At 43.1% G+C, this 11,257-nt stretch overlaps 2 protein-coding genes across 3 annotated transcripts in view; both read right to left on the reverse strand.

Annotated features, from left to right (window-relative positions):
- Positions 1-847, reverse strand: part of slc7a7 (solute carrier family 7 (amino acid transporter light chain, y+L system), member 7) — a 17,539-nt gene extending 16,692 nt beyond the window's left edge. For both annotated transcript variants that reach the window (XM_015391783.1, XM_015391782.1), the window contains exon 1: positions 730-847. The gene's annotated coding sequence lies outside the window, so the exon portion shown is untranslated. The remainder of the gene's footprint in view (positions 1-729) is intronic.
- A 701-nt stretch (positions 848-1,548) lies between these two features.
- sall2 (spalt-like transcription factor 2) lies at positions 1,549-8,347 on the reverse strand. The gene is made up of 3 exons (XM_015391781.1): positions 8,020-8,347; positions 3,115-6,455; positions 1,549-2,633 (listed from the first exon to the last, which is right to left on the reverse strand). The coding sequence occupies exons 1-3, from the start codon at positions 8,090-8,092 to the stop codon at positions 2,415-2,417; spliced, it is 3,633 nt and encodes a 1,210-aa protein (XP_015247267.1). The 5' UTR covers positions 8,093-8,347; the 3' UTR covers positions 1,549-2,414.
- Between the last annotated feature and the right edge of the window lie 2,910 nt (positions 8,348-11,257).

The raw sequence follows: 11,257 nt of genomic DNA on the forward strand, positions 1-11,257 counted from the left end.
ATGGATGGATGGATGGATGGATGGATGGATGGATGGATGGATGCATGGATCAACCAGATCCCTGATAACATCTCCAATTCAACTTTACATAACTTTTTAAAAGTATTTTTTCACACTGGATTCAGAATTCAAAACGATTATTTAGAGATTTAACATTGTTTACATGTTTGTTTTTTCTTTTCACACTCTTCAAATCAAGTTTTTGTAAAACACATGTCAAAAAGACGATAACACAATATCTCTGTTACCTCTTTGTTATGTATGATAGAATGTAGAATGCAACAGATTGTTTATATTTATTTATTTATCTTTTTGGGAAACAAACATTTGCCATGACTGGGGCAGCGTCTGGAGCTCCAGCTTTTCCAAACAGAAATAAGTAAGTGATCACAAAGAGCACGCACCCTCATCCTTATCTGTAACTGATCTGAGGATGTGCTCATGTCTCGCTTGAATGGCAGCTTTAATTACTGTGATCAAATGAATTAGGGACCAATGAAGAGATAGCCTCGGCTTTGTCTTCCAAATGAGGGTTGATTCATCATTAATGGGCTCTAAATGTGCCCTTTCAGACCTTTATAAGGGTTTCACCGTGGATGATTGATGGTCATATAGAGGTGATTAATGTTTGTTGATGTGTCATGTGAGAGTAATGTAGTCAAAGATGGGACACCTTAGTGCCTTCACAGAAACTTTGCCTGGGATACTAAGAACCTCCGACTTTCTCACTCTTTGCGTTTTGATTGAGACACGTCTCTTGTCACTCATGAACGCATGTGGACAAACTTCTCACACATGGCTCCTTTCACTCCTTTTGTCCCGCTCTCCACTCTTGGCCATTCTTTCCCCCTGGTTACCAGTCGTCATGGTTTCTGAATCCCCTGCAGGCTCAAAAAGAAAAAAAAAAATACTAGGGAAGGATGGGGTGGGGGGGATTAAAGGCGGCCATTTTGGGGACAGCTGGACCAGGTTGGTCCCTGTTGCCCCCTGTCCCGCTTCCAGTCACTTTTTTTGAGGGGGGAGAGAGGGGGAGGCATTGTGAGAGGATTAGAGCTTCCTGTGTGTCAGCTCATTACATGGGGTGGGAAGGAGGGGATGATGTGGTGAATGCAGAGAGCGATGGAGGGAAATGAAAGAGAAAATGAAAGAGACTGAGTATGAAAGAGAGAATGACACGAGGAGAGGGAGGGAGGGAGGTGACTGCCTCTACAGCTGCACCCTCAATAACACTCATACAGGCTCTGATTATTCTTTTCACACACACACAGACGCATACACAGTGCAGGGGAACTGCAACATATTATAAGACATTGAGGGCTTAAAAGACAGAATTAGGAGACAGCCAGGCCAGCTCCTCAAACAAAGGATTCCCCCCACCCACCCAGCCTCCCTCCACCAATCCACACACACACAGAACTGGAACAAACAAGGGAAAACTGACCAACAGAGTGCATACAGGCTTACAGAGAACAAGAGTCATGCAAGCAGAATGCTTAAACAGATAAATGAATTCCCAGAGACAGAGACTTAAACAAGAACAGGCCCAAAAAAAGGTAACAAACCAGTCCCCGCTTTGCATTGCCATTGTTTTATTAACTTTTTTCAACGTCACATGGGTAGCGTGGGAACACATTCTGTCACTGCTACAAGAAAAGGAGAGAGGGGGGCTGCAGAGAGAAGGCAAAGCATACAAATACTAAACCGAGCAAAGCGGAGAATCTAGTGAGTGCATACGATTTACGCAGGAGTAAAGCACCCTCAAGTCCGCTGAGATAGCAGCGGAACAAGTAGAGAGAGCAGGAAGGAGACAGGGTTCATCCTTGTTGGGGGCTTTAGAATGCAGATAGCACCATCATAAATGGGGAAGACATTCACTGTCATTAAAATAAAAGGTTTTACTGTAACCGTAGGGAACTGGTAATACAATCATTGCAGGGGTGAGTTCTTTCAGCAGATGTTTGGACACAGTGCAGCTCACAGTGCAACATCAGAAAACACGCATTAAGCAGCATTAAAACAAAGGATAGAAAACAATTTTTAAAAGGCAACCGCAGCATGTATGTACAGTTCAGGGGCCATTTATAACTTGGCCTGTTTTGGTATGAAACGTCTGGACACTCTTCAAAAACAAAGAAAATCAATGGATACTACTCATAAGATATTATACTGTACATCCTGAAATGTGTCAGCAAGGGTGGACAATGCGTTGAAGGTAAGGCCTCACTGTGGTCTTTGAAGTACAAAAATAGACAGCAGGAATACTACATTCACAATTTTTCTGTCATTGTTCTAAAAATAATCTATAACTATTTGACTTATACAAATTCTAAATATGAAATTAGAGTTACAGACTCTACAAAAACAGTCTTATTCTAAGAATACATTCCCTTTGTCAGGATCTACTGAAGCACATTCTATTTTGTATTGTCCACAGTTTCAGTGGTCACATCAGAGCCACCACTGGTCAGGAGTGGATCTATGCTGTCACCTTTCTCAGGGGCCTGTCCCTTATTTTCCTCCTGTTTTTCAGAGGTTTTAGTTGCCGTACTACGATCCTCTGAAGGGTCACTTTCATTGGTTTGAACCTTGCCTGGGGCATTCATCGACACTCCAGGATGCATTTTCATGTGGCCCTGTCGGCGAGATTAAACACAACAACCAGTTATCAAAGAGTTTAAATGCATAACTATAACTATGATCAAATGTTTCAACATATTCTCATTATCAGTGCGTATGAAATCGTACGGAAAGTTATGCACACTATTTCGTACGTTTTGGACGTTTTTCCTCAAAAAACCACATCAGTGCGCATGCGCTGGCAGACAGAAAAAAAAAGCCGATCCGTGGACGGACGTAAAATTGGGAAAAACAGTGCAATCAGCACTTATTCATGTCTCTAACTACGTTGCTTGCTGTATTATATTTTAGGGTAAGGTACAGGGTAAGGGTTAGGGCTAATTGTAATTTATATTCTATATTCGTGAATGGTGCGTCAAATGCGCATACGACGAAAAAAAGGTCCAAAACGTACGAAATTACGGTGCATAACTTTTCGTACGATTTCATACGCACTCATAATGAGAATAGGTTGAATGTTTAATTATTTAAAGTTACCTTAAGTCCACTTCGGCTGGCGTATGCCTTTCCACATTGGGAACAGCTGTAGGGCTTGTCGGGTCGAGCAGGCTGGGCGTGCGGTGTTGACGCTGCTGTTGAAGACTCAGGGTTATCAGACAGCTTTTTTAGGGGGGTACAATCCTCTTTTATAGGTGCATCTTTTCCAGGCTCTGGTTCGGACAATAAAAGAGGCTCTCTTGGTTTGGTGTCTTCACTCTTCTCTTTAATATTAGATGTGGCCCTGCCTCGCAACTCCTGTGAAACGCTGGTATTAGCCTCCTCTACATCTAGGGTAGCTCCAGGGCTGGCAGGGGGTGTAAGTGAGGGTTCAGGATGCGCAGCTGGGGGGGTTGGGGTACAACTGGGATTAGCTGTGTCCTCATTTGTGGAAAATCTTTCCTCACTGTTGATAAGTCTGGGTGTAGCACTTTCAAGATCAGACTTAGAAACACAGAGGGAGAGAGGAATATCTTCAGAAACAGAGTCAACCGTATCTACAACCGAATGGGAGCTAGGTAAGGGTGCCTTGAAAGGACTGTCTATGCCCAGAACATTGTGGGTTTTCTCTGCTGTTGGACTTTCAGCTGGAGCAATATCTGCAAGCTGCAGAGATTTTTCAGCTCCCACAGATGGTGGATTACAGCTTAAAGGTGGACTAACACTTGGAGTCGAACGCTCAGATTCCTCAGTTTTCACAGAATCTGAATCAGTAGCTTTGGACTGCTTAAAACTGGATCCTGAGCTAAGGGTGTCCACTGGAGACTTGGACGCCGTTGTTAAGGCAAGAGGAAGGATTTGCACTTTTGATAGGGAGCTAACAGGCTCACTGAGACTGTCTTTAAAGGAAGCACCTTCTATTTCTGCCCCATCCTCAGGGTGTATCTCCTCATCAGGTGGTATTTGCCCACCAAGATGCAAGCGAATGTGGTGCTGTAGAACTAAGGCATTAGTAAATTTGCGTGGGCAGAGGGGGCAAGAATTAAGGGCACGGGCATTTGGTGGCCTTGCTCGATGTGTGGCCAGGTGTGCCCTAAGGCTTCCCTTGGTGGAGAAAGAACGTCCACAAAGCTTACAAGGAAAGGGACGCTCTCCCAGATGTGTTGCCTGGTGCAAGCGAAGAGCTCTGGGGCAGCTAAGAACACGCATACACACTCCACACTGGTTAGCAACCTGGGTTGTGGGCAGAGAAGAAGTGGTTGTTGTAGGGCCTGAACCAGAGACACCCTGACCAGTCACTGTAGCACTGACACTAGGGCTTAGTCCAAGAGCAGCCAGCATCTCTCTGCGATAGGCACTTGAGGTCGTGGTCAGGTCACGGGCATTTGTCTCCCCATTAACTTCAGCTGAGGTTTGTGAAGAGGTGGAGGGAGAAGATGCAGAAGAGCAGGATGAGGCATTGCCTTGTGGCTGCTTTTCTAGCTTCTGCACCAGCCGCTGCAACTTGGAAGTGTCTGATGTCTGGCTGGAGGTGGTGGGAGAGGAGGAGGAAGGAGAGGAGGTGGGTGGTTTGGGGAAGGGAGGGAATGGGAAGGGTAGCTGATGAGGTAGAGAAAGATGGGAAGTGGAAGGGTGGCCTGGAGCCCTAAGAAGGGCAAGGTGGTGGGGGGAGGCGCCTCCAGGGAAAAGAATCTTGGGGAGATGAGCAAGTTGGGAGTAAGGTGAAGTTGTGTGGAGAGCAGAGTGGGGAGGAGTGTTTTCATCAAACCGCTGCTGTTTAGCTGCTTTATACTGGCTGGAAGCAGAAGAGGAGGATGGAGATGATGAAGGCAGAGCTGTGCTGGATGTGCTGGCAGCAGCTACTGAAGCTCTGTTTAACTGTAACAGAGAATGAGCTGTAGACAGAAGAGCCATGTCCACAGAGGGAGGCAGGGGTAGAGAGGAAGGCGAGGGCCGAGTTGAGCCACCAGACAGTAATCCTAAAGCCATGCTCTCTGTTATGCCAGGAACACTTCCTTTCACTCCATTATATGCTTCATCATCATCCACACGACGTTTTCGCCTCCTTTGAACTGTACCTGGAGTTGATCCACTCTGTGTCTGCTCTGAAAGTGCAGGGGGCAGCAGAGACAGGGACAGCTCTGGGTTCTGCTCTCTGTGTCTCAGGAAATGGGCTTTTAGGTTCCCTCTGGTTGTAAAACGGCTCAGACACACCGGACATTGGTAGGGTCTTTCGCCAGTATGTGACCTCAGATGAATTTGGAGGGAAGAATCACTGCTCAGCACTTTCCCACAGAACCTGCACACATGCTGAGGACGTCCTGATGAGGAGGCAGAAGTGAGAGACGAGCTGGATTGAAGATCCTGTGAGTGGCTGCTCGTGGGAAGTGAAGGAGTTTGGAAACTGATGCCATTGCTGTGACCAAATGAAGAGGTGTTGGAGGATTTCTCATGGAGGTAGCGTGGTGACAGACCCAGGGATAATGAGAGGGGGTGCAAGGAGGCAACAGATGAATTGATGCTGGAAGATATTGCTAAGGAAGAGGGTGAGGATAGAGAACTGGAAGTTGAGGAGGATTGGGGTCTGTCTCCATTTATGAGTGAAGTACCTGATTTTGAGATGACTGGTTGAGGGAAAAGGGGGGAAGGAAGTCCAGTCAAGAGGGATGAAGCTGTGGTTACTGGAGTATTGGTCGAAGGATGTGTAGGTGATGAAGATGTTGTTCCCATGGACTTCTGGTTGCTGTCTACACCGTTAGCTTGTGCGTTGTTATCTTGGCCAAAGACAGCTCCTCCAAGCCTGAGGACGTGACGACAGATCTCTTCTGTTATCTGCATCTGGTGTATTTGCCTCTGCTGCAGGACCCTTAGTTCCTCTAAGAGTACCGCCAGGGTTGGAGGCACCTGGATCTGTCCCTGCTCCCCTGTGGAGATGGAAGACTGCTGCTGGCCAGGACTGGAGCTGTCTGGTTGAGGTTGCTGAGAGGATGATGAAGTAGAGGATGAGGAAGAGGTAGTGGTGGTGGCAGAGCTGCCCATCGGGGGAGAGGTCATAGTGGCGTTTGAGTTAACTTGGTGGTTCAGGCCGTGGCTCCCAGAGGACTGATCTAGAGGAGGGGGCGAGTGAGTTTGGGAAGACAACGAGGGGTGAGGGAAGTCTGGCGAGAGGGAGGAGTGAGTGTTTGGCAGAGATGTGGTAAAAGGAGCAATGTGGCTGGGCCAGTGGGGAGGAGGTGAGCTCTCGCTGGGCAAAGAAGGCGCGTGGAGCCCTCCAGGAGACGGGCGAGTGGCCAGTGGTGGCTGGCAATCTTGCAGTGAGGTGGGAGATGAGGAGGAGGAACCTGATGACGTTAGATCTGATCCCAAAGATGTGGATGGTGACTTCAAGCTTAGATGGTCGTCTGAGGATTGATAGAGAAAAAATAATATTTAATAAAAGAAGAAAAAAATGTATGTCTTTACAAATAACAGTTTAGTAAAACTCTGTTCCCAGTATCAACCCACATGTCATGTTACTTTCAAAGATTGTTTATCTCACTGACTTTAGTTATTGTTTACCAATTTTAGTTTGCAAACTTGTCTGCATACCAGAAGATACAGTTACAGCTTCAAAAGAAAAGGCCCGCCTGGAAATGACCTCCTACAAGCAAATAAACAAGTGGAAGAAACTCAGAGTGCACCAGTCTTTGAAATGTCTTGTCTCAATCTGTGCTCTCTGAAGCAAAACTCTTCAAACATCTTGCGCACACAAAAAAGCTCACAGACCACCTTGTTGCTATGGCAGCACATTTTAAAGGACAATGGACATCACCTAGACAACCCGTAACCCCTCTTAACCCAGCCCCCCTCACGGCCGCAGTTACGTCTTTCATCTCCCCATTCACCCTCCCCCCTTACGTCACGGTGGAGGTTAAGGGTCAGGCCATGCTAAGGGTTCTGGGTACTGTCCACATGCTCTGATTGGTCAACTAATCTAACCTCTGCCGCCCAGGGGTCAAATTCTTTCAGAATCTTGAGCACAGAGTGAGAAAGAGTAAAAAGAAAAAAAGAAGGGGGAGGGTAACAACAAAGGAGAGACAAACTAACTACTCCCTCCTGGAGAGGTATAGTGATGGAATGAAAGACTGTACCTCAGAGAAATTCCCTCTCTGTTATTAAGAAACAAACCTGCACCTGCAGGAAACATATAACAAACTATAAATCTAAACGTATACTCCTGACTTGGAGAATCGTACCTGCAGAGCATTGTGCATGCACAAATATCCAAGTTTAGCTCAGTAATAATCTGTGAAACCTTCTCTCATCCATCTGAAAGCCCCCAAGCTGTGAAGAAGTATACAGTCAATAGAGCGGAGAAAGAAAAGGGGAGGGAGGAGGCATTGTCATGGTGGAAAATGGGAAAAGAGGGACTCATAAGGTAAAAAAAAAAGTATGGATGAACTGCAAAAGATGAAGATCCATACAAGAGTGGAAGATTAATCTTTACTAATAAATAATAAATAAAATAAAAAAAGAAAACACTGCCTTCCCTCCCCCCTGACCATGCAGATTATTGTGAGTGCTCTATAGTAATCCCAGAGCTCTAGCAGTCACCCTTAAGCAGCCTGTTGGTTTCCTTAAGGATGGGCAGCTCATGAAAATGACCACAGACATATGCTGGTTAATCCAGATCTTTTCACTTTACAAGAGGACATTTTAAAGGCATCCACCAAAGTGCCTCCGGCCTTTTTTTTCATTTGGATATAAATGATTAGATCTGCTTAAATTGCACAAATTAATCCAAACCTGTAAACTTTTCTTGACCCATTAACTCAGATCCATTCTTTGTAATTTACCATATTTCCATTAATACTTTAGATTTTGCTGATATATATCACTTTCTAACTTTGAAAGAGAGTTACTCTCTAAGCTGTTTTTCCTCTTGGATAAAACACAAGTTAAACGGTAAAGACAATGATTTCTCACCTTGCAGCAGCTTCGGGCCCCCCGGGTCTGCATTGACGAGTTGCTGGGGTCTCTTCTGTTTCCGGCGTGACATGATTCACGGCAAGTCAGACAGAGAGGGGGGCATTAGTCGCTCCAAAGGCACCAGACACGTTTTTTGCGCACTTGAACCAGCTCCTGTGCGCATTCAGTCTCTCAAAGGAGCGCACTGCTCGCAGGTTCTCAAGGAAACCTTTAAATTAGACAATTGGAAAATTTTTGCAGCGCGGGATTTCATGGAAGTAAAAACAAACAAACAAATAAAAGAGCGGCTGTATGGAAATCCCTCCTGGCCGCACCGTGTCATATGGAGCTGCAGTGTGTGTGGCTGTTTTCTAAAGTCTCTTCTCCCCCCCAGCTTAAAAAAAAAAAACTTGTCCAATTTGTGCCCCTCCTCTCCTACTGCAGCTCCACTGCATGCATACACACACACTGAACCACTCCTTGTTCTATGATATTTGCATTTCAATAGCGTGTAACACACAACCTCCCTGGGTCTCCTTTTCCTTCCCTCCCATTTTTATTTTTTTCTTCTTCTTCTTTAAACTCACTCTAACTTCAAACTTTAGATAAAACATGACAATAGGTCTAAAGGCTTCTGGACGCCCAACAAATCTAAGTTGACATAAATAGGATTTTGTTAAAGGAAAAAACACTTTGATGATCTTCATTTAATTAACTTATAATTGATCAAACTACAAAGGAGAGTCAAAAAGCAATCTAACAGGTGACTTCTGCTTCAGCCCTTCAGAAAAGAAAGGAAATCCTATTATTTGCATGACAGGTGGCGTTGGTATCTCTATATAAATCTGACTTTGCAGTGTTATTATTGTGCCCATGGCAATATTTCTAACCTTTGATTTCTATAGGGCCAATTATCAACAGCAGCGCCGTGCGTAAAGGGGGGGCCATTCCACATCCACGCATGTAATTCGTGTGTTATCGCCAAGCGCATAATGCAACTCCCCCCTCCCAACCACCACTCTAACAAAAAAAAAAAAGCCCGGCATCTTACACTGGAGCTCTATTTAAAAGGAAAAGAATAGATGGGGAATCATCCACAATGGCGAGCTGGACACAGTTGAGTGAGCATCTCCCCTCTCTCACTGTGAACCCCCGGATCCACTGCTGCACAGCACAATGCCCCTCTTTCACCCCCTGCCTTTACTCCTGTACCACGTGGAGAGATGGGCAAAAAAAGCAGCAGAGGGATGGTGTTGGAGGTACCATGTTTAGATTACATTTAAAATAAAGTCCATATATTACAGTTGGGCTTATCAATCAATTTTTAATATAACAAAAAGATAAAATCTATGAATTCCTTTAATCTAAGTTCAAAAGTAAAAACCTTACACCAGATGTTTACACTTTGAATAAAAACAGATATTTTCTGATAGTAGCCTAAATCAGATAAAAATCATTTAGGTTTTAAGTCACATTGAATAAAAGAAAAGAAGAGTCACATAAAAGAAAGAAGAGTCAACACAAAGTCAAAATGTTTGGTTTATTTAAAGATGTCTTTAATTGAACTTTATTTGATTTCACATTGGAGAAATTTCCTTCTGCATTTAACCCATCTCTATAGGGAGCAGTTGGCTGCCATTGTGCGGCGCCAAGGGAGAAATCAGGGGTTAAGGGTCTTTGCTCAGAGAGCCAGAGTGGCAGTCTGTGGGAGTGGGTTTCTAAGTCACAACCTCAGGATTCCACTCGCCCCTATGCAGGTGTGTACATCTCAAGCCCTTAATGGCCTGCAGTGATATACATTTTAAAGATGTGTCCCTGCTTCAGCTTACCTGGTGGTTGATCAACAGGCTTTTTCTGAACTGAAATAATCCGAATCAAGTTTGTCAAAGATAGGAAATGTCTGAACCTGCAGGAAATCTCCCCGTTTAAGGTGATCCTATACATCAACATTTGCAGTTATTGTCTCTGTGCAAAATGTGTGAATCAAACCCAGAACAATAGCAAAAATAAATACAGAATGTGGGTTAAACTATCGAGACTCTGAAAGGCCACTCAGAGAGGAAGAAGCCATTACTCCAAAATCAAAATACAACAACTGGATTTCAGCTTCCAAGACCAATAAAGACCTAATGTTTGTAGTCATGATCTGTGGTATAATAAACTAAAATATAATATGGGAATAAGAGCAGTTGCTTCTTAAAAAAAGAAAAAAGAATGTCCTTGAACACTACAGTATAGGCCTACTTCGTTGCGAGCAAAATACCTCAAAACGTATGGAGAATGTGCATTTCACAGCACTGATAGCATCAAGAAAAGAGAATAGTACGTAGATATTACCATATATTTCATTAAAATGCAAAACATAAAAAAAATTATAAAGTTATTTCAGCTGGAACATTTCTAACCTAAAATGTTATTAATTTGAATGTTACAATACTGAATAATGTATCTAATATATTGTTGGTGTTACTTATTCCGAATCTGCCTTAATTTACGTTGAGCTGTTATCAGCCAATCAGATTAAAGCTTTGAAATTAGCGTCACCTGTTGCTAACAGCTTCAGAGAAAGGGTTCAAAGGTAAGAGGTAGCTGCTAACGGACAAAAATTAGTTTAAAAATCATCGAATGGAGTAGTATTAAACTAAAGAAATCAGATTTTTAAACGTAAAACGCTTTAAAAAGTACATAACGAACATGACTGAACCTTTTTTAGCATTCGTTAATCCTTGTGCTAAGTTTTATTAGCTGTATTGCTAGTTTTAGAATATAACAGTTGAAAATGTAGCCTCGTTTTAAAATATATAAATCTCCATATTTTAGTTACAAAAATATGACACGAATATATTATTTATTTATTTTTAGAAATTAAAAGTTCGGAAAAATAAACAAGAATGTGGGTATAAAGGGAATTAAGAGTTAGTAGTTTACAGCCTTGCCTTACAGGCTAGTCTAAATAAAAACTGAATAAAACGTAAAATTATTTAAAGTATTTGGCTTGGAACTATTTATCTGAAAATTAAAGTCAGTTCATTATTTCTAAATTTATTTCTGAAGTTTTTATTTATTTATTATTATTTCAAAGCAGAACTGAAAATTTGTCCAATATAAAAAGATATTAATTGAATTTAGTAAAAACATTTTCCAGAAAACTCAAACTATGGGCAGCTATAGCCAGAGTTGGGTAGAGTATTTAAAAAATTGTGCTCAGGTAAGAGTAGCACTACTTTTTAACATTTTTTTTTATTCAAGTAAAAGT

Source organism: Cyprinodon variegatus, unplaced genomic scaffold (genome assembly GCF_000732505.1).
Source record: "Cyprinodon variegatus isolate N-32 unplaced genomic scaffold, C_variegatus-1.0 Scaffold559, whole genome shotgun sequence".
NCBI lineage: Eukaryota > Metazoa > Chordata > Actinopteri > Cyprinodontiformes > Cyprinodontidae > Cyprinodon > Cyprinodon variegatus.

Bases quoted from the DNA above. Each gene is read 5' to 3' on its own strand.
- sall2 (XM_015391781.1), bottom strand. From the start codon at position 8,092: ATGTCACGCCGGAAACAGAAGAGACCCCAGCAACTCGTCAATGCAGAC. The intron at 6,456-8,019 runs GTGAGAAATCAT...ATCAATCCTCAG, and splicing joins GGGCCCGAAGCTGCTGCAAG to ACGACCATCTAAGCTTGAAG. The intron at 2,634-3,114 runs GTAACTTTAAAT...TCTCGCCGACAG, and splicing joins CCAGCCGAAGTGGACTTAAG to GGCCACATGAAAATGCATCC.